This window comes from Leucopleurus acutus (genome assembly GCF_964270905.1).
Source record: "Leucopleurus acutus genome assembly, chromosome: 5".
NCBI lineage: Eukaryota > Metazoa > Chordata > Mammalia > Artiodactyla > Delphinidae > Leucopleurus > Leucopleurus acutus.
The window spans coordinates 121223119-121247252 of record NC_139147.1 but is presented as its reverse complement, the minus strand read 5'-3'; the positions used below and the strand labels follow the sequence as shown (position 1 = coordinate 121247252).

Sequence of the window (24134 nt, the reverse complement as noted above, 5' to 3'; positions counted from 1 at the left end):
AGGTATGCTCCATGACCAGAGTTGTGAAGTTATTAAGAAAATAAAAAGATCATATATAGATAGATGGTTTGATAGAAAGGTTGATGGTCATTGGTTTTTTTAGACTGGTCTCTTTAGTTCTAGAAGCAGGGTGTCCATATAGTTTATTATTCAGACCAAGACACTTTACAAGTGAAAGGGGGCACAATTAATAATTATGCCAGGAAAACTGGTATGTAATCTGGGACTGTCCCAGGCAATTGGAACATGTGGTCATTCTATGTCTAAAGTATAATAATACACTCTTTTTTTTCTTGTTATTTAGAAGGGAGAAAGCATATATGGGCCATTGTAGAATCCTGAGTCAAAGGGCTAGGTTAATTTAATGTGATAGCTAATTAATTGACAGCACACATTCTTAAAGTTTGTGTTGTGGAATTTAAGAAAAACTAGCAGAAATTTCATTCATAAAAAATCTAATGAAAGTTTTTAAAACATTAGTTTTTTAAAACATAGGAATTTCTGAGAAAACCTCTTTATATAGCACAAGTGATATTGCCCCACATATGTAGAAATCTTTTATTTATTTAAAACAATGTTATTTCTATTAAAAGAAGAGAACTTTATAAAACATAAATCGAGTCCCCCACAAGGAGACATAAAATAGTTTTCTTTCAACAGTCAGAATATTTGTTTTTTATTTTCCTAACTTGAGAGAGCTGTTTTATCTTTGGCTTTTTTTTTCCTAACCTTAGTTTCATGATTTTGCTGATCGGAAGGACTGGGATGCATTCCATCCTACACTGGTGGCAGAAGGGCTTTTTGCATTTGCCAATGTTCTGAGTTATCTTCGTCTCTTTTTTATGTATACAACAAGCTCTATCTTGGGTCCATTACAGGTAAGTAAGTAAAATTTCTTGAAGAAAATTTGTAAAACTACTACACCTTTTACTTGTCCACTGGAACGTTGTTTTCTCATGATATTAAAGTTAAACTTTGCTTTTGAAAATAGTTAACAGTTGAAAAGTCACAGCATGTTCATCTGCTTTGCTTCTGGCTGAATGATAATCCTCTGCTTTTAGACATTCCAAACTTTGTTAAGCTGTGGTCCATTGTCCCTCTCCCCCGAGTTCATAGACGTAGATGTATTTAAAATATAGTTATATTTCAGACAGTAGAGGGACATAAAATTTTGCTTTTTACCAAAATGAATTTCACATTTAAAGTTTTAAGTGATAAATATAAGGGAGATGTTGTACAAACAGAATTCATACTTCATGATGATTTTGAAAATACGTAAGTTATATTGTAACAAAATACTCTTTTACTTTGCTTAACAAATATCAAATGTAGTAAGTTGGAAAATAGAGTATTTAGAGCTAAAAAATTTCATAGAGCTTATGTAGTCCAACTTTATGCTTTACAGTACTTTATAGTTAAAGAAATTGAGCTTTTATCATTTCAAAGTAGTATGATTATTATACATGAGAGTCCAGGACTAAATCCTAAGTCTCTTTACACTAAAGAAAGGACTCATAATTGGTTGCATGTACCCCACAGATTTTAGTAGCTGATTGTTCTTGAAAGGTGGAGCCAGTTCTGCTTGGGGACCAGCTCTACATAATACTTTGTTATTTTGTAAGTCTGAAAACCTGAGCAATATTCATTTTTCCTTGTTAAGTCAAAGTTTACTAACAATTTAGATTCTGTTTTGTATTTTTAAAGGAGATATTTTAAATAAAATGCATAATTACCTTCTCCAACAGAGATATGAAAACAAAATATGTAGGAAAAACCCCATTTGATTTGGCTTGTGCTGTCATCCTCCAAGAGTGTTTCCTGAAGTGTGACTCTCTCTTAGCCAAGTCCTGTGAGATGCTCGGACTGAAATAAGTTTTGGATACACTGCATTCCGTATAACCTCTTTTGGGAATTCACAGTACACATTATCACATTAAAGCCTATGAGAAAGAAGTAAAAAAACTTGTTTGATCTTGTTCAAACTATCATCACCTAAATTCAGTTAACATCATACCCATTTTTCATGAAATATGCTCAGGTCTCTTTTTTTCTCCAAAACATGGTTTGTGAAACACTGGTTTAGACTATCTGTTATTTTGATTTAATTTTATCACTAATATCTTCTATAAATGTTTTAATCAAGAGTCCACAGTATTTCTACATGCACATTGTTTTCTTTGTTTTTTAGCTAAAAACTGATGGTATCACTAAGTTTCTATACTGAAAATTTCTTTACAGATTTTTACAACAAGTTAAAAAGGAAAAAGTATATTATTATTTCTTAGCAAATTATTTCTTTTTCTTAGAACTGTTGAGTCAGGTCTTCCTGACTTAATCTTTTCCCAAAAGAACTATAGACATGTATACAAATACTGCGTAAGTGGGTATTTGTCTTTTCAGCTGTGGTGTGTGTTTTTCTCCTCCAGCAGGTACTTTATATTGTTTTAATAGCCATAGAACTAGCAAATAATTTAAGTGAAACTAACAAATATTTAGTGTGCTCCTATTTTTTAAAAGGTCTACAGGTTAATCATAATATATGTTTAAATATTATGGTCTAGTCCAGCAACTGATTTTTTTAAAAACGTATCTTAAGGTATAATTTGCCATACAGTAAAACGTACCCATCTTAACTGTATAGTTTGATGAGTTTTGTAAATATATAAACTTGTCTCGAGTGTGACTGGTTCTCATGGTCGCAGGCTCCCTGCTCCAAGTCATTATATAAAGTCTGCATCCAGCAGGAAGAAGGGGAAAGGCAGAGAGCATGAGCCAGCTGTCTTTCTTTTTTTTAACAAGAGGACAATTATTTTTCCTCGAGGCCTACAAAATACTTCCACTTATAACTCATTGGCCAGAATTGGGTCACATGGCTGTTTGTATCTCTGAGGAGATGAGTACTTTTAATTGAGCATATTTCCCCCCAAGAAACCAAGGTCTGGTTACTCAGAAAGAGGATGAAAAATAGATATTTAATAAGAATCTGTAGAGTCCTATCTTCAGGCTTTTACTTAAAAGATTTCTCCAATAAAGTTATTTGTTTTCCAGTGTAATCTTATTAACATGAAAGATTTGTATAACATATTGGTAACAAAGAACTCTAGAATAATTTTGTGCAGAAGATTTATAATACATTTTCTTCCATTTTGTTAATCAGAAGCAAGGAACTCAATTAAGAGTGATTCAATTATGAATATAAAGCGAAAAGAAATGCAAAAGGAAAATTGACAATAAGTTAACTACTTTAGCTAAAGTGCAGCTTTTTTTCTTTACATAACATGCTATGTCAGATAATGTTTTTATGTGATTACTGCAGTTGTTTGTTAAATTTATCTCCATTTACTAACATTTTTTTCCTTCCAAATCTTTGTAGATTTAGAAGCTGACAGACTTTTATTTTAGCTGGTTATATAACCTGCAGTAGGAGTCCAGATCTCTCCCTTAGTTAGAATGACTATAATTTATCATCCAAATAGAGACACTTTGGAGAATGAAAAGGATATTATTCATTACTAAGTTGGGACAACAGCTGTGAACTGGGACTTTACCAGGCAAAGCAAGGTCATGGAATTATCCTGTAGTGGAATACATAAAATGATCCTGATTCAGCAGTGATTGAATCCTTTATTCTATTACTTGAAATTTGTATGATTGTATTTGTTAAATTTCTGACATGTTGTAGGTAGACTTTGGAAGATGGCCTTCTACAATCGGACCTTACTTTCTAGCCATTGCTCACTATACTCATCTCCTTATCTCTTCATGAAATACTTCTCCATCTGGGCCAAGACCAGTCACTAATCTCACACAGGTCATGTGCTTTCCCACTTCCTTGTCATTTTTTATGTTATTACCCTGTTTAGAATGTCCCAGACCCGGGGTCCCCAACCCCCAGGCCACGGACCGGTATCAGTCCAAGGCCTGTTATGAACCAGACTGCCCAGCAGAAGGTGAGCGGCAGGCAAGCAAGTGAAGCTTCATCTGCCGCTCCCCATTGCTCCCCATCACTCGCATTACCGCCTGCACCATCCCCCACCCCGCCCGCCCCGTATGTGGAAAAATTATCTTCCACGAAAACAGGCCCTGGTGCCAAAAAGGTTGGGGACCGCTGTCCCAGACTATCCTCTGCTTGTTGAAACTTTACTTATTCATTCAATAAACATTTATTGAGTGCCTGATAGGTACTGGACACTGAGAATATACTAAAGTGAGTATACTACAGTCTCCTTTTAAAGAATGCATAGTTCACCGAGGATGACTAGCCAATGACAACATTTGGAATGGTAGATGCTGTAATAGAGAGGAAGGGTACTCACTTCAGTTGAAGGCATCAGAGGAGACCTCCCAGAAGAGATGACACTGAAATTAAGCCTTAAAAGATGAGTTGAAAGGAGGTTGGCTGTAGGGCATTCCAGGGAGAGGGGACATGCACCAGCTTTAGTGTCCCCACCACTAGAAAATCTATTTCTACACTCGTACTCCCATGAGAATGAATTTCTCCATATGATGGAGTTAATGTCTGTTTGTTGAATTGAGTTGAAAAACTTGTTAGATGGGATTGAGTAAATACTAGCACTGATTGGTCTGAGAAAACAAAAAAACCTGATGGAGAAATAGGGCTACATCCTAGCTGTTGCTGTACCTGCTTGTTCCCAATAATAACAGCAACTAACATTTATTGAACATTTCATGTGGGCCAGGCACTCTGTTATATGTTTTCCATTTATTTAGCCCTCATCACAACCCTTGTTATTTTTCATTTTCATTTTACAAATGGAGGGTATAAGGCTTAGGGAGAGAAATAGTTCACAGAACTATTAAGTGGCAGAGTCAAGAGCTGAACCTGCCTCGGTCTGACTCCAGAGACCAACCTGCTCTTTAAAGTTAGCTCTCCCGCTTTTTTGAATTCAGGATGCCAGCTAATCTACCTCAGCAGATGTAAGAGACATGATTGGGTATAAATCAGTAATGTTACATACTTCAACAACCAAAAAAAAAAAAGGCACAATCTATAAATAATCGTGAATAATGGTAATATTAACAGTGAACATTTGAGTCCTTAACTGTGTGTCAGTTACTATTCTAAGATCTTTATTTACATTTATGACCTCATTCAATCCTCGCAACCATTCGAAGAGGCGGACTCTTTTATTTACATTTTACAGAGGAAGCAACTTAGATGTAGAGACATTAAGTAACTTGTACAAGGTCACACGGCTGATGAGTAGTAGAACTGGGATTCCAACCCAGTTTGGCTCAAGAGCTAATGGTCTTAACCACTGTGCTGAATTGCTTCTCAGAGTTTTCTTGAGTAATATGAGTCCCTCATTAACTTTTACTGTACAATACTTCTGTTGGCAGGCTTTCATAATTTATAGATTTTTAAAATAATTCTTCATTTATCCATGTGTGTCAAATGACTTATGCAGCCTTTAATAATGGTAGTTGGGAGATTAGACAAGAAGGAAGACAGGATCACACAGCTTGGTTCAGAATCTTGCTCCATAACTTACTGTTACCTCTTCTCTTTGAGTCTCAGTTTCTGTATCTGTTGTGAGGATTGAATGTGTCAGTGTATATCACATGCATAGCAGAGTACCTGACGCATCATGGGCTTTACATAAACGTTTAGATCCATTCCTCCATTCCCTTAGAGTAGTGGAGGTAACTGTGACGGACCTGAAAAATAATACAAGAAAACTTGGAAAGTGAATGTAGTATGTGACACACGAGTGCATCCTTTATTCCTAGTGAATTGTTTGTTTTTATTGGATAATTATCAGACTTAGTTTAGTGGCCTGTATAACATAAATGGCATATTATTGTTGTTTGTAAAGTATTGTTCTTTGTGAGTAAAGAGTGATTTCAGGTGTTTGGCATTTTAGGGTGTACTGGGGATGGATATTTTTTCTTGAAAGGAGTATGGAATGTCAGAGATAGAGGGAAACTTAGAAGTCGTATAGTCTAGGGGTTCAAAAACTGGAGAGGCTGCAAGGATGGTGTGGGGAACACATTTAACCTACATTCTCCAGTCCTGCCCTCAGAGATGCTGATTAAATAGTTTGGGGTGAAGTCTGACAAATTTTTAATAGCATGTAGATGAGCAAGTCTGATGCAGCATGTGGCCATTTCTTTTATAGGTCAGGAAAGTAAGGCCCAGCTCACATAGTGTTAGAAAAAAGATGGTGCAAAATGTTAATTAACAATTACATCTTTTAAAATACATTTATTCGTGTATTAATTCAACAAGCCCTGCTGTGTAGGCAAAATGCGTGAGAACTAAATATTTCTTAATTGTACCCAGCCCCAAATTTCTAATGGGAGAGCTAAGGTAAAAACCACAAAGTGATGTTTTAGAAAAGCCCTTGCAAGGAGTCAGAAGCAAGAATTCAATTCCACATTTGCCATCTATTAGTTCTTTCACCCTGAGCAATTCACTAAATCTTTGAGTTTCAGTTTGTCACTTGGAGAAATGGAGATAATGCTAGCCTTCCCCACCTTGCAGGATAAATAAAAATATGTGATACCTCTTGTTAAATGGTAAAGAGTTAGATAAAAGACATATAAAAAGTAGTTATGTATTCAGTATTTTATTTATTTATTTTTGGTTGTGTTGGGTCTTCGTTTCTGTGCGAGGGCTGTCTCTAGTTGCGGCGAGCGGGGGCCACTCTTCATCGCAGTGCGCGGGCCTCTCACTATCGCGGCCTCTCTTGTTGAGGAGCACAGGCTCCAGACACGCAGGCTTAGTAGTTGTGGCTCACGGGCCTAGTTGCTCCACGGCATGTGAGATATTCCCAGACCAGGGCTCGAACCCGTGTCCCCTGCATTGGCAGGCAGATTCTCAACCACTGCGCCACCAGGGAAGCCCCTGTATTCAGTACTTTAATTAATATGCCAGGCTCTGGAGCTTACTGACATTGTGCCTGCCCTTAAAGACTGCTAGAAGAGACAAACATAAAGTATAAAGTGAAGAATACTATTTTAGAGATTACATACAAAGGACTTGGGAGCATGACTGAGGGGGTGCTTGGAGAGAGGAAGTTTGAGTTGTCTGAGTTCTTTGTACAATTTTGTGTATTTAACCCCTTATCAGACACATCATTTACAAATATCTTCTCCAATTCGGTAGGCTGCCTTTTCATTTGTTGATGGTTTCCTTTGCTGTGCAAGAGCTTTTAAGTTTGAGTAGGTCTCATTTGTTTATTTTTGCTTTTGCTTCCCTTGCCTGAGGAGACATATCAAAAAATGTATTGCTAAGACCAATATCAAAGAGGCATACTGGCTTATATTTTCTTCTAGGAGTTTTACGGTTTCAGGTTTTTGTATATGGTGTGAGAAGTAGTCCAGTTTGATTCTTTTGACACATATAAAAATAAGTAAACATGTAAGAAAGCGTGATTGTTATTTTTACAAATAAATGAACCTTATAATCTTTCTCAGACTAAAATTAATTTACTGCTTTTAATGTTTGCATTTCACATGAATGTTTCATTAGTGTGCTCTTCAAGCTAATGTTCACCTCAGCGATATCCACTGTAGCTAATTTTGGTTCTTCCATGTTATACAAGAACTAATATGTTTTTAAAAAACAAGTCATGAAGTTTGTAGTGTTCTCATTAAATATTGCTCATCTTGATATAGAAATTAAATTACTCTTATCTTTAAAACAGTAATATTAAGGGCTTCCCTGGTGGCGCAGTGATTGAGAGTCCGCCTGCCGATGCAGGGTTCACGGGTTCGTGCCCCAGTTCGGGAAGATCCCACATGCCGCAGAGCGGCTGGGCCCGTGAGCCATGGCCGCTGAGCCTGCGCGTCCGGAGCCTGTGCTCCGCAACGGGAGAGGCCACAACAGTGAGAGGCCCGCGTACCGCAAAACAAAACAAAAACAAGAACAAAAAAAACTCAGTAATATTAAATTAAGGCTTTCACTTTTGGACTAAATTTTTGGAATTAAAATTATAACAGCATACATGGTCACTCTTGGAAAACTTTATTTACCTTTAAGCTCACAGTGTCTAAATTTTCTTCAAATCCACTCTTTTCTGTACTTATCTAAAGCAGTTATTGTACTCTTACTGTCATACATTATTAGGTTCTCTACTAACACAATATGGCTTTATTCTAAGCAGTCACAATCTGAATAAGTGATTTCTTTCCAAAGTGACCTAATAAAGCTATCATTGATTAAGAGAGAAATGTATTTCTTCTCTTTCTCACACATTTTGAGCTTTCTAATTCTAAAAGTTTTCTGTTGCTTCCATCAGAATTTGGCAAGGGGGCTAAGTGAGGGAAGCATAAGATTTTGAAAAGAGTCACATGCTAGTCAAGTGCATAAAAGTCAGGCATAGTGGACCTCCCCACTCCAAGTCGCCTGGAATACTAGCTTGTGCTGTGCCTAAAAATTTTACCACACCTCTTCGACTTAATTAGCTGGGGTCACTATAGTGGGCTGGAGGGGCTTGGCCACTTGCCTGCTGCTACTATTTTGTGTCGTTGGTGATTGGCATGTGTTATGTTGGCAGGCTCGAGGGAGTTCGGAATTTTATTTGAAGTTGGATTTCACTAATTATATAAATTTGGCCTGGTTACATTTGAGGAGGGATTATTTCTAAACACTTAATTTTTGTATCTTAAAAGTAATAAATGCATATAGCAAAGAAGATTCAAACCACACCCCTAGTCCTACCTCCCATAGACAAGCACTGTTAATGGTTTCTTGTGTAAACTTCCAGAAATTTCCTGTGCATATCAAACCTTATCTATATGAAAATATATATCTAACCTATCCTTTAAAAAATAGCTGTTTAACACTGTTGTGTACCCTGCTTTTTTGACTTAATGTTTTGTAGGCATCTTTCTATGCCAGCACATAGCACTTCATTCTTTTTGACAACAACATTTAGGATGTTCTAATTTCTTTTTCTACAGCGCTACAATGAAAATCCTTGTATGTGATGTATCTTTGTGTACTTCCTGTTGGCTAAATTCCTAGGGATAGAATTTCGGGATCAAAGCGTAATGTTAAATTATTCTCCAAATTTGTATGCCAATTTAAATAACAAGAATTTATGAAAAGTACCTATTCCCCAGAATTTGAAAGAGTATTAAAGGAGAATGAAATTAGGCTTGAATAAAGCTCCCAGATGCATTACACATGTCTAAATTATGGTAGATACTCACATAAGTATTAGACCCTCTCATTTGACTTAACACGTATGATTTTTTCTTATAATAGACCCCAAATGAAAGAGAATTGATCACCTTGGCAAAAGAGATTAGGACAGTCCTAGAGGGGGAAATGCTGTTCTTCAGGAAGTGGTTTAAATTGGTTGCAAAAATCAAATGAAATACTTTATGTCCTAATGGTTTTATATTTGTAAACTTTGAGAAACTATAAATATAAGCATTTACTTCCCTTTAGGTTTTAGCAAAGAATTTTCCTTTCATCCCTTGCAAAGTAGGCCTTTTCGTAAATCTCTATGTCTCTTCCTCTACCTTCATAGCAAAATTATCCTCTGCAGACTTGGTCCAGATTCAAGGAATGTACCATCCAACACTCACAGTGCTGGCATGATCAGAATGGCTTTTTGTTTGACAACTGGATTTTTGGTGTTTTAAAAGTGATGAAATATCTCAAACAGGTGGAAAAAAAGGAGTAGCCTTGTGGATCATATGTTTTCTTGCCTGGTCATTTAGTTTTTCATATTTTGTTTTCCTGATGATTTTAATGAATGCCTATGTAATATATTCCACAGATTTCAATGGGACAGATGTTACAAGATTTTGGAAAATTTCTTGGAATGTTTCTTCTTGTTTTGTTTTCTTTCACAATTGGACTGACACAACTGTATGATAAAGACTATACTCCAAAAGAACAGAAGGACTGTGTAGGCATCTTCTGTGAACAGCAAAGCAATGATACCTTCCATTCGTGAGTGTCTTTTAAATTTTTAGTAAATATATGTCTGTCTTTCTGTTGTGTTATGTGTGAATTCATACCTACAGAACTAGGACTTCAAATTTTCTTTAAGAAATGCATTTTGAATAAGAAATACTTATTTTTCATGAATCATTTATAGTCACCTTTACACATAGAATCTTAAATAATTAGTGGCCTGAGTTATTACATTGTCTCCTCAACTACAGTCTATCTTAACAGAGGAACTCTTGCATTTTGTGCACTCTTAACATTTTGGGCAGGACAGTTCTTTGTGGGTCCTATATATGTATTGTGAGATGTTCCACGTCTCTGCCCTTCAAGTATTAATTGTCAGTGGCAATTCTCAGTCATTGTTACAACCAAAGCACTCTCAGATTTCAACACTTCTTAGGAGGTCATTAGGGTTGAGATTGTTAAAGCTTCAAGAACATTTTTTTTCTCTAATTTATTGTATCGGAAGGAATTGAACAACCAGTTGTGAGGCAGACAAAATACCTCCCCACATTCTTAGATAAAATAATGGAGAAGAGGTGTAGAATTACACGTTTGTTGTATTACTATTATGTACCAACTATTCTTTAGTTTATTTAAGGAATAAGATTAAATGAGTAATAAATATTCATCTAACACCTTCAGTATGCCAGACCCTGTTCTAAGTGCTAAGTAAATGAAGTATCAGTGAACAAAACTACCCTCATGGAGTTTATTATTCTGTTGAGGTGATACAGGCAATAAAAATAAAATATATAGTATATTGCACAGTATTGATATAGTATATATCAGTATTACACAGGCCCTTGCCTGTAGCCCAAATAAAGCTTGGGCTAGGGAGGATTTTTGTGTGAGAGGGTGTAGCTTTAGTTAGGTAGGAGGTTAAGGAAGGCCTCACAAAAGATGACATCCAAGTAAAGATATAAAGCTGGTGAAGGATCAAGCCATGAAAAGGTATCTGGAGGAGGAGCGTTGGCAGATAGGGGAATGGCAAATGCAAATGCCTTGAGATGGGAGTGTGGTTGGTATGTTCAAGGAAAAGCCAGGAGGTCAGCGTGGATGGTATGTAGTGAATCAGAGCAAGAGCTGTAGTAGATTAGGTCAGGAAGTTAATGGGGAATAAAGCGGATCAAGATGGTGGAGTAAGAGGATTTGGAGCTCACCTCCCCCCACAAACACATCAAAAATACATCTACATGTGGAATAATTCTCACTGAAAGCTAGCTGGAAAGAGGCAGAAGGACTCCTGTACAACAAAGGCTTTAAGAAAGGTATACATGTAATCGGGTAGGATGAGAAGAAAGTCATTGGTCAGGACCTGTGCCCCGGGAAGGGATTCAAAGGAAAAGGGAGATTACACAGGTGGATATTCGCCCTGGGGAGTTAGTGGGTCAAGCCACAGACTGGGTGTTCCAGTCTGGTTTCTACGCATAGGAGACAAGCCCCCTTAACTGGCTGGAGAAACCCTGGGAGAGATAGAAAGGCTGGAACAGCCTGGATGCCACTAATGAGGGGTGCAGGTGCTGGCTTGCCCCCTGCTAGGGCAGAGAGAGGTCTGCCCTAGTGGCTGTCAGATTTCCTGTGACCACCTTGCTGCTCTCCCCAGCCCAAACTGAGAGAATACCCCAGCTCCACTCATTCCACATCACAGGATGGCACTGGATCTAGGGCATCCAGGACTTGGGAGAAGACTCGTCCTTGTGACATAGAGGCAACCAGCCCTGGAGCATAGCCCAGGTGGTGTGGCAGCTGCCATTGTTGGAGCTTACTCCAGTGGCACGCCAGAAGCAGCCCAGAGTTTTGACAGCAGCACAGCTGCTGGGTTTCCTGTGGCCACCTTGCTATGTGCCCAAGCCCAGACTGAGTGGATGCTCTGGCCCCACTCACTTCACACCATAGCGCAGCGCTAGATCTGGGGTGGCCAATACCAGGGAAAAGACACGACCGTGGGCTGCATCTGAGTGGAGCCACGGACACCTACACAGGTAGTGCATTAGACCTCTATAAGTGCATGAACCCCACTTGCTTCAGCACCCCCCTCCTTTGGGGCAAAGATCCTGGTGTGGGGAGAAGGAAAAACACACTTGAAAAGGAACAGAGCCAGCTCTAGCCTGACCCTCAGGGCTTTTACTCCAGCAGCTTGGGAGCAGATCCCACAGGGCAGTGATGGCCAGTGAGCAAAGAGAACATCGCACCTCACACCCTGCGTGGGCTCTAGCTCTTCCATCTCTAGCCACACCTCCTACCAAGGTCATAGCTGCCAGCATACCCTGAGGAAACACTGGTGTCCACATCAAATCCATCCATCCCCCCAAAGGCATTGGGTACACACATAAGAACACCCCTTCAAGACCACAATAGGTAACTGTTTCACCTAAATTCATAGAGGCAAAGAAAGTTTAAGTAAAATGAAAAGGCAGAGGAACTACTCTCAATTGAAAAAGTAAGAGAAAAACCTTGAAAAAATAAATAATGAAACAGAAATAAACAATTTACCAGATAAAGAATTCACGTCATTGGTAATAAAAATGCTAACTAAATTAGTTTAGATCAAGAGAATTGATCTAAACAAAGATCATTTTAACAAGGAACTAGAAAATATAAAAAAGACCCAAAGAAGAATAGGCAATTCAATATCTGAAATAAAAAACACTCTGAATAACAGCCTAAGTGACACAGAAGAACACATAAGTGATCTGGAAGATAGAATAATGGAAATCACCCAATCAGAACAGCAGAAAGAAAGACAAATGAAAATAAACAAAAAAACAAAAGGAGTCCACTAGGTCTCTAGGATAACATTAAACATACCAACATTCACATAATAAGGGTTCCAGAAGGAGAAGAGAGAGAGAGAAGGGGATCAAAAATGTATTTGAAGAAATTATGGCTGAAACTTTCCCAAATCTGAAGAAGGAAACAGATATCCAGGTACAGGAAGCACAGAGAGTCCAAAACAAGATGAAACCAAACAGACCCACATCAAGACATATCATAAACAACATGGCAAAAGTTAAAGAGAGAATTCTAAAGGCATGAAGAGAAAATCAGTCATATACAAGGGAATCCCCATAAGACTATCAGCTGATTTTCTCTGCAGAAACTTTGTGGGCCAAAAGGGAGAGGCTTGATATATTCAAAGTGCTGAGAGGAAAAAACCTACAACCTAGGATACTCTACCCAGCAAGATTATCATTTAGAATAGAAGGAGAAATAAAGAACTTATCAGACAATCAAAAACTAAAAGAATTCATCAATAGTAAACCTAAAAAATGTTGAAGGGTCTTATCTAAATGGTAAAGAAGCAAGAATCTATAGGAAAGGGAAAATCCCACTAGGAAAGGCAGTTACATAGTAAGGATTGAAGATTACTTTAAAAAGCCAGGACATAGATGAAAAGAAAAAAACATACACACAAAAGCAACTATAAATGCAGTAAACAGTTGAGAGATAAGCATGAAGATGTAAAATATGACATTAGAAACACAATGTGGGTGAGGGGGGTAAAAATGTAGATCTTTTAAAATGTGTTTGAACTTAAATGACTATCAGTTTAAAATAAGTAGATATAATTATGGGACAGCATATATGAGCCCTATGGTAAACACAAATCAAACACCTATGATAGGGCTCCCCTGGTGGCGCAGTGGTTGAGAGTCTGCCTGCCTATGCAGGGGACACGGGTTCATGCCCTGGTCTGGGAAGATCCCACGTGCCATGGAGCGGCTGGGCCCATGAGCCATGGCCACTGAGCCTGTGCGTCCGGAGCCTGTGCTCCACAACGGGAGAGGCCACAACAGTGAGAGGCCTGCGTACTGGGAAAAAAAAAAAAAAAAAAACCTATGATAGATATGCAAAAACCAAAAAGAAAGGAACTCAAGCCTACTACTAAAGGAAATCATCAAACCACAGCAAGAGAAACAAAAAGAAGAAATGAACAGAAGAGAACTATAAAAACAACTGGAAAACAGGAATAAAATGGTAATAACTGCATACCTATCAATAACTACGTTAAATGTCAATGGACTAAATGCTCCAATCAAAAGACATAGGGTGGCTGATTCCATGAAAACACAAGACCCTTCAATATGCTGCCTGCAAGAGACTCACTTCAGGGCTAAAGAAACAAAGAAAAAATGAGGGATAGAAAAAGATACTTCATGCAGATGAAAATGACAAAGAAGCAGGGATAGCAGTACTCATATCAGACAAAATAGACTTTAAAACAAAGTCTGTAACAAAAGACAAAGATGAGCACTGTATAATGATAAAGGGATACACAAAAGAGGATGTTACACTCATTAACATATATGCACCCAATACAGGAGCACCTAAATATATAAAGCAAATACTAACAGACATAAAGGGAGAAATTGATAGTAATACAATAATAGTAGGGGACTTTAACCTCTCAGTGACATCAATGGATAGATCATCCAAACAAAATCAGTAAGAAAACAGTGTTCCTAAATGACACCATAGACCAGTTGAACTTAATTGGTATTTACAGGACATTCCATCCCAGAACAGCAGAATACACATTCTTTTCACGTGTATATGGAATGTTCTCCAGGATGGATCACATACTAGGCCACAAAACAAGCCTTAATAAATTTAAGAGAATAGAAATGATATGAAGCATTTTTTTCTGACTGCAGTGATATGAAACTAGAAATCAACCATAGAAAGGAAAATGGGAAAAGAACAAACACGTGGAGACTAAATAACATGCTACTAAAAAACCAATGGGTCAATGATAAAATCAAAGAGGAAATCAGAAAATAGCTCGAGACAAATGAAAATGGAAATACAACTTTCCAAAATTTGAGGGATGCAGCAGAAGCAGTTCTAAGAGGGAAGTTTATAGCAATACTGGCCTTCCTCAAGAAATAAGAAAAAGTTCAAACAAATATCTTAACCTACCACCTAAAAGAATTAGAAAAAGAGCAAACAAAGCCCCAAATCAGCAGAAGGAAGGAAATAATAAAGATCAGAGTGGAAATAAGTAAAATAGAGATAAAAAACAGAAAAGATCAATGAAACCAAGAACTGGTTTTTTGAAAAGATTAACAAAATTGATGAACCTTTAGCCAGGCTTACCAAGAAGAAAAAGCCAGCCTTTACCCAAATAAACAAAATAAGAAATGAAAGTGGAGAAATAACAAACAAATACCACAGAGATACAAAAAAATCATAAGAGAGTACTATGAACAGTTATATGCCAACAAATTGGACAACCAAAAAGAAATGGACAAATTTCTAGAAACATACGGCCTGCCAAGACTGAATCAAGAAGAAACAGTCAATTTGAACATACTGATCACTAGAAGTGAAATTGGATTTGTAAAAAAAAAAAAAAACCCAGCAAACAAAAGTCCAGAATGGGATGGCTTCACAAGGGAATTCTACCAAACATATAAAGAATTAATACCTATCCTTCTCAAAGTATTCCAAAGAATTAAAGAGGATGGAACACTCCCAAATTCATTCAATGAGGCCACCATTACCCTGATACCAAAACCAGACAAAGACAGTACAAAGCAAATTACAGGCTAATATTTTTGGTAAATATAGATGCAAAAATCCTCAATAAAATATTTGCAAACTGAATCTAAAAATGTGTAAAAAGGATCATACACTATGATCGAGTTGGGTTTACTCCAGGGTCACAAGGATGGTTCAATATATGCAAATCAATCCATGTGATACACAACATTAACAAAAGGTAGGATAAAAATCACATGGTCATCTCAATAGTTGCAGAAAAAGTGTTTGACAAAATTCAACATCCATTCATGATGAAAACTCATCAAAGCGGGAATAGAGGGAACATATCTCAATGTGATAAAGGCCATTTGACAAACCCATAGCCAACATCACACTCAATGATGAAAAGCTGAAAGCTTTCCCATTAAATTCAGGAACAAGACAAGGATGGCCACTCTCACCACTTCTATTTAACAAAGTATTGGAAGTCCTAGCCACAGTGATCAGACAAGAAAAAGAAATAAGACATATCCAAATTGGAAGGGAAGGTGTAAAACTCACTATTTGCAGATGACATATTTTATATAGAAAATCCTAACGTCTCCACCCAAAGAACTATTAGAACTAATAAGGGAATTCAACAAGGTTGCAGGATACAAGGTTAACATACAGAAATCTGTGCATGTTAATTAGTTTCTATACACTAATAATGAAATATCAGAAAGAGAAAGTAAAAAACCAAAATCAATCCCATTTAAAATCACACCTAGCCATAAACTTAACCAAGGAGGTGAAAGACAGTACTCTGAAAATTATGAAACATTGATGTAGGAAATTGAAGATGATACAAATGGAAAGTTACCCCGTGTTCTTGGATTGGAAGAATTAACATTGTTAAAATGGCCAAACTGCCCAAAGCAATCTACAGATTTAATGCAGTCCCTATCAAAATACCCATAACATCTTTCACAGAGCTAGAACAAATAATCCTAATATTCATATGGAGCCAGAAAAGACCCTGAATTGCCAAAGCAATCTTGAGAAAAATGAACAAAGCTGGAGGTGTAAGCCTCCCAGACTTCAGACTATACTACAAAGCTACAGAAATCAAAACAGCATGATACTGGCACAAAAACAGATCAGTGGGACAGAATAGAGAGCCCAGAAATAAACCCATGCACCTTTGGTCAATTAATCAGTGACAAACAGGGCAAGAATATACAGTGGATAAAAGACACTCTCTTCAACAAGTCATGCTAGAAACACTGGACAGCTACACGTAAAACAATGAGATTAGAATATTCCCTCAGACCATATACACAAATAAACTCAAAGTGGTTAAAAGACCTAAATGTAAGACACAACACAGTAAAACTCCTAGAAGAGAACATAGAACACTCTTTGACATACATCATAGCAATATTTTTTTGTATCAGTCTCCTAAGGCAAAAGAAATAAAAGCAAAAATAAGCAAATGGACCTAACTAAAGTTAAAAGCTTTTGCACAACAAAGGAAACAATTGACAAAACGAAAAGACAACCTACAAAATGGGAGAAAATATTTACAAGTCATGTGACTGACAGAGGGTTAATATCCAAAATATGTAAACAGCTGATACAACTCGGTATTGAAAAACAAACAACACAATCAGAAAATAGGCAGAAGACCTGAATAGACATATTTCCAAAGAAGACATACAGATGACTAACAGGCACATGAAAAGGTGCCTAACATCACTAATTATTAGAGAAATGCAAATCAAAGCAAAAATGAGATATCGTCTCACACCAGTCAGAATGGCCATCATCAAAAACTCTACAAATTACAAATGTCAGAAAAGATGTGGAGAAAAGAGAAACCTCATACACTGTTGGTGGGAATGTAAATTGGTGCAGCCACTGTGGAAAACAGTATGGAGGTTCCTTAAAAAACTAAAAATAGAACTACTGTATGATCCAGCAATTCCACTCCTTGTTATACAGCCAGAAAAAAATGAAAGCACTAATTTGAAAAGGTACGTGCACCCCAATGTTCATAGCAGGACTATTTACAGTAGCCAAGATATGGAAGCAACCCAAGGGCCCGTCGACAGATGAATGAATTAAGAAGGTGGGATATATATATTCCATCTTCTTAATCCATATAAATACACACAATTTAATATTCAACCATAAAAAAGAATGAAATGTTGCCATTTGCAACAATGTGCATGGATCTAGATAATATTATACTTAGTGAAATAAGTCAGACAGAGAAAGACAAATACTGTATAATGTTGCTTCTATGTGGAATCTAAACAATAATACAAATGAATGTATATGCAGAAGAGAAACAGACTCACAGATATAGAAAAACAAACTTGTGGTTACCGAAGGGGAGAGGGAAGCAGGGATGGACAAATTATGGGTATGAGATTAACAGATACAAACCACTATGTATGAAATAGATAAGCAACAAGGATATATTGTATAGCACAGGGAATTATAGCCATTATCCTGTAATAATTTATAATGGAGTATGATCTGCAAAAATACTGAATCAATATGCTGTACACCTAAAACTAACATAATATTGTAAATCAACTATACTTCAATTGAAAGAAAGAAATAAAGGAAGGGAAAAAAAGAAAGGTAATGGGATCATGTAGGACCTTGTTGGCCCTTGTATGCACTTTGGGCTGTTGAGCTTGAGAGCCATTTGAAGTTTTTGGGCGAAGAAGTGGCAAAATCTAACCAAGTATTACAGGATCATAGGCTGCTCTGTTGAGAAAAGAGAAGTAGTAAGAGATTAAACAGGAATAACTTATCTTCCTTTTGAGTTTGTTTCTTTGTTTAAAGTAAGGCATATCTGTGATGTTGGGTCCAACCTCAGTTATTTTATAAAATATTACTCCTGGGCTATCTATGTATTCTTTAGGTAATGTTGATATAAATGAATTCTTTATTTTTGCTAATTAACTTAAAATTCCTTTTAAACAGAAATGTAATTGTCTTTACAGGTTCATCGGCACTTGCTTTGCTTTGTTCTGGTATATTTTCTCCTTAGCACATGTGGCAATCTTTGTCACAAGATTTAGCTACGGAGAAGAATTACAGTCCTTCGTCGGAGCTGTTATTGTTGGGACATACAATGTTGTGGTTGTGATTGTGCTTACTAAGCTGCTGGTGGCAATGCTACATAAAAGTTTTCAGTTGATAGCAGTAAGTGTTCATTCTTTTAAAAATTTTATATTCCTTCAGACCATACCAAATGTATATAGTAGATAAGGCAAAGATTTAAAAGAATTAAGAATGTGTCATTTAAAAATTAAATATAGATTTTTTAAGAAATGTAAGTAATGTATATTAACTGCAAGTCTTGAACCAAATTTTTACCTACAAGGTGTGGAAACATTTGAACAATCTTAAACAGTCTCTTCATACCAGCCCTACTGTGTGTGTGTGCGTGTGTGCATGCCTATTCATATCCTGTGTTGGTTTTTCACTTGCCTCTTATAGAATCATGAAGACAAAGAATGGAAGTTTGCTCGAGCAAAGTTGTGGCTTAGCTACTTTGATGACAAATGTACATTACCCCCACCTTTCAACATCATTCCTTCGCCAAAGACTATCTGCTATATGATTAGTAGCCTCAGTAAATGGATTTGCTCTCATACATCAAAAGGCAAGGTTAAACGGCAGAACAGCTTAAAGGTAAGAAGTTAGATGGTTGAACTGCAACATGATAATTTTAATAATTACTAATCTCAGATGTTCCTAAAGCATAAATATGCAGGTTCCTAAGGGCTAAGACTTGTGTTGTTTTGTACAGGGCATTCTCTGTACTAATTTGTTGTGGTTATAAAGCAATTAGCAAAACGGCTTAAAAAAAACAAGGGCTAAGGCTTTTTTTTTTTCCACTCCTATACCCCTAATGCATAGCATAGTATCTAACATAAAGTAAGGATTCAATAAATATTTATTGAAAATGAGAGAGAGAGCTGTGATTTTTTTCATGAATTCTCAGCTCACAGTTTTAAAACAAGGAAAATATTCAGAATACCTAGGCTGTCAGCATAAGAGTGACTCTTAGAGTCAATGCATATTTTTCTGGTTCTTCTTGAAAGTTGTTCAATACATGAATAATTCAATACATGTTGCTATAAGCCAGGAATTGGCAAACTTTTTCTGTAAATGACCAGATAATAAATATTTTAGACTTTGTGGGCTGTGAAAAAATTGTAGATTTTATGTGGGTAGTAATACAACAAGAGAGAAAACAAATTTCCACAAAATTTTTATTGATGAAATTAAACATATGAGAATAATTGAGTAATACTTTTTTTATAATACAGCTCTATTAATGAATAGAATTCCATTTTGAGGGGAATAACATTTTGTTTATTTGGAGTTCAAAATTAGTAGTCCCCATCATCAAATTGATTACAAAACGTTCATCTGTAAAAGCCATTCTTAGCTCATAGGCCATCAGAAACACAAAGTGGGTCATATTTGGCCTGTGAGTCATAGTTTGCTAATACCTACTATAAACTAAAGATCTTAAATCAAGGTAAGTGTACAGGTAAATGAATAAAACAAATATGCATGGCATGTTTCAAATGTGTTGAACATTATTTTGTAACATGTAGTGGCAAAAATATAGTCTAATAAAGCATTACAAGATATGTGTTTGTATCTGTAAATTTTAAAAAAAATCCACCTCATTTAAATATTTTTATGCACATTGTTAGTATCATAGTTTTTGTTTTGAAGGAATGGAGAAATTTGAAGCAAAAGAGAGATGAAAACTACCAAAAAGTGATGTGCTGTTTAGTGCATCGTTACTTGACTTCCATGAGACAAAAGATGCAAAGTACAGATCAGGCAACTGTGGAAAATCTAAATGAACTGCGCCAAGATCTGTCAAAATTCCGAAATGAAATAAGGGATTTACTTGGCTTTCGGACTTCTAAATATGCTATGTTTTATCCAAGAAATTAGCGATTTTCTAAATCACGTAGAGAATAATTTTCAATAATAAATCTGAAAGACTGCATTTGTATAACTTGAAATTAAATTAGTAAGATATATATTGAAATGAAGAATTATGTAAAAGCCATTCTTTAAAGTATTTATAGCATAAATATATGTTATGTAAAATATGTATATACGATTAGTTTTTTTAAAACCCTCTGTTCGTGGCTTTTTGCAGTAATGAAACAGATTAAGTAGATAGATTTTGTTAGCATGCTGCTTAGTTTTCTTATTTAAACGGTGCTTAAATTTTTTTTCCCTTTCTACTTAAGAAGGGCAGCATTAGGATTGTAGTGACTATTGCCAGAAGGTTTTGTAAAACTGAAGATCAGCAAATGTGGACTGATCTCCTTCCATAGGGTACACTTGAGATATAGAAGTCTTGTTTTTTAAAATCTTTGTTTTAGGAGTTTACATATATAGTTCAGTATTTATTGTTTAGGAGTATAGGTTTACCTAAAACAGTAGTCTATTTTTTCCTTTTTCTTTTGTTATAATCTTAAGCAACAAAGATAAAGCCCTAATGAATGTTTGAATCTATTTGTGTCTATAAATTTAAATTCACCTCAATGTTTGTTACTGTAATATATTTACTTTGACATGGTTGTAATCACTTTATATTTTTCATTTTGCTTTTTTCACTTAATAGTATTTTATATATACATTTCCATGTATTGATAGAGTCCACGTATTTAAATTTTTATAGAATTATATAGTTTTTGAAAAATATAGTTAGTAGACTTTTCATTTTGTAGCTATAGAGTATTTGATTATGTTTATAAGTTTGCACAGCTACTTCTCTAAGGTTAGGTGTTTATTGGCTTTTAATTTTTTATTATCATAAAAGTGATACAATTTTTTTTCAAGCTGGAGTGAATGTTCCTAGTTATAAAGCTAACCCAAAATAAGGATTTAGAAGGTATTTCTTTGTCATGTATGGTCACAGCCTGTTTTGTTTGTGTAAACATTGGAAGACCCTTTAATGCAAGGATTTGTTTTACTTTTGGACTAAGGTTCTTGATCTTATATCCAAAAGTATTTTCCACAGGATATAACATAGTTCTAGAAACGGGACTTCATGCTTATTTGTGGCTCATTCTTGATGCTTAGGGTGAAAAGCATTGACTTTTTAAATTGGAGAATAAAGTATATATTTAAATTTTTTTCCTGTGCTCATGTAAGGGATATAGTTAACGTTTTTTTCATAGGCTATTCCTTATTTATTCATGCAGCATTTCCAGTTAAGAGGTTATTATATATATAATTATCTTCTTAACTGAATGTCAGATGGTCTTAAGGCCACAGGGTGCAGGTAGCCCTTGGTCTATAAGTACCACCGATCCAGGGATCAATGTTGAAATATGTTAGTGTTGTGTTTCATCTTGCTTTTTACTTTTTATTTTTTAATTTCGAAATTGTAATTGTTCCCTTTTTTGGGCAAATTCTTATAAAAATGTTTATTGTAAAGTTATATATTTTGTCTATGATGGGATTAAGCACTTCCCAATTGGGATTTTACATCAGGGTTTTTAGTCATTCTAAAAAATATCTAATTATTAAATCAAAATATTTATAGAGTGCCTACTGTATGCATGAGTTACTTATGAGGTATATTTTGAATGACAGCATATTGTAAGAAAAAAGGTAAATAAAACTTGACATTAGATTATAAATTGACAGAGTTTGTTCATTGTTTTATTGTATACTTTTATACTTTTAATTGAGATATAATTCACATATCATAAAATTCACTTTTAAAGTATACAGTTCACTGTTGTTGTTTTTTTAAATTATGGCAACAAAGGTCTAAAATGAAAAACATCAACATCAGACCTCTTCCTGCCTCTGGTGGCAATGATATTTGACTCTTTTAGCTATTTCTTTTTATATTTGTAAATACCATATTTTGAAATAATATGACTATACAAAGACCTGTATGTGAGTGTTTATAGCAGCTTTATTCATGATCCCAAATTGAAAACAACCAAATACCCATGAACTGGTGAATGGGTAAGTAAATCGTACATCCATACAATGGAAATCTACTCAGTGATAAAAAGGAATCGTATCAGTCAGAGTTCAGTCAGAGAAGCAGAACTACTAGGATATTGGCAGTCACATATGTTTGTGTGTACAGTGAATTGTTTACAGGGATTTGACATTACACAATTGTTGGAGTTGGTTAAGCAGTCTCTGAGACTGTTGTTTTTGCATCTAATACTGGAGCTTGAAGTTCACCAGGTTGGCTGTTGGAAGAGGAAAATAGGTGTCAGGGGGAAGAAATGCGGATAAGCTGGAACCCATGAGGATGGTCTGAGACCCTTGTCACTTGTCACTGTCTCCAACCTTGATGGTGTGGGAATCCTGTGGGAGAAGTTACCCTTTGCCACGTTGCTAAACACACTTGGTCCAGAATTAGAGAAACTGAAGGACAAGCCAAGGAAAGGTGGAATGATTAGAGTCCTGGCTGCTGACCTTCACCAGCAGGTTGAGCCAGCAGATAAGTTTCAACATGTGTAAACTATGAAAGTGCCTGCAAAAAAAACGCCAAATGGCTGCTGCTCCATTTCTCCCCACCAAATTTCACACTGAAATGTGTCTTGTGCCCACCCTACCTAGAAGCATACATGGGAGAGAATTCTGGGAAACATAATTCAGCCTATCCAAGTTGACACAGGAACAAACTAGTGAAATGTATGCAGTAACACAGATGAATCTTAAAAATACTATGCCAAGTTAGGACACTTATCACAAAAGGTTACACACTGTGTGATTCCATTAATATGACATCCTAGAAAAGACAAAACTATAGAAACCAAAATCAGATCATTGGTTACCAGGATCTGGTGGGAAGAGAAGATTGATTGCACAACTCATCAAACTATACATTTAAAAGGGTGAATTTTAATGTATGGAAATTATGCTTCAGTAAACCTGACAAAACTACATAATGGTACAACATACTAAAATAAACAACTAAGAAGGCTAGAGTAGCAATTCTCATATCAGACAAAATAGACTTTAAAATAAAGACTATTAAAAGAGACGAAGAAGGACACTTCATAATGATCAAGGGATCGATCCAAGAAGAAGATATAACAATTGTAAACATTTATGCACCCAACATAGGAGAACCTCAATACTTAAGGCAAATGCTAACAGCCATAAAGGGGAAATCGACAGTAATGCAATCATAGTAGGGGACTTTAACACCCCACTTTCACCAATGGACAGATCATCCAAAATGAAAATAAATAAGGAAACACAAGCTTTAAATAACACATTAAACAAGATGGACTTAGTTGATATTTATAGGACATTCCATCCAAAAATAACACAGTACACTTTCTTCTCAAGTGTTCATGGAACATTCTCCAAGATAGATCATATCTTGGGTTACACATCAAGTCTTGGTAAATTTCAGAAAATTGAAATCATATCAAGTATCTTTTCTGACCACAATGCTGTGAGACTAGATTTCAATTACAGGAAAAAAAACTGTAAGAAATACAAACACATGGAGGCTAAACAATACGCTACTAAATAACCAAGAGATCACTGAAGAAATCAAAGAGGAAATCAAAACATACCTAGAAACAAATGACAATGAAAACACAATGACCCAAAACCTACGGGATGCAGGAAAAGCAGTTCTAAGAGGGAAGTTTATAGCAATACAATCCTACCTCAAGAAACATCTCAA

At 36.0% G+C, this 24134-nt stretch overlaps 1 protein-coding gene across 3 annotated transcripts in view; it reads left to right on the top strand.

Annotated features, from left to right (window-relative positions):
* Positions 1-20408, top strand: part of TRPC1 (transient receptor potential cation channel subfamily C member 1) — a gene marked incomplete at its 5' end in the record, with an annotated part of 62226 nt that extends 41818 nt beyond the window's left edge. For all 3 annotated transcript variants that reach the window (XM_082839134.1, XM_082839132.1, XM_082839133.1), the window contains 5 exons: positions 735-878; positions 9756-9931; positions 18418-18619; positions 18917-19111; positions 20171-20408. In XM_082839134.1, the coding sequence (XP_082695260.1) occupies positions 735-878; positions 9756-9931; positions 18418-18619; positions 18917-19111; positions 20171-20398 (945 nt within the window). In that variant the 3' untranslated portion in view covers positions 20399-20408. The remainder of the gene's footprint in view (positions 1-734; positions 879-9755; positions 9932-18417; positions 18620-18916; positions 19112-20170) is intronic.
* Positions 20409-24134: the final 3726 nt, after the last annotated feature.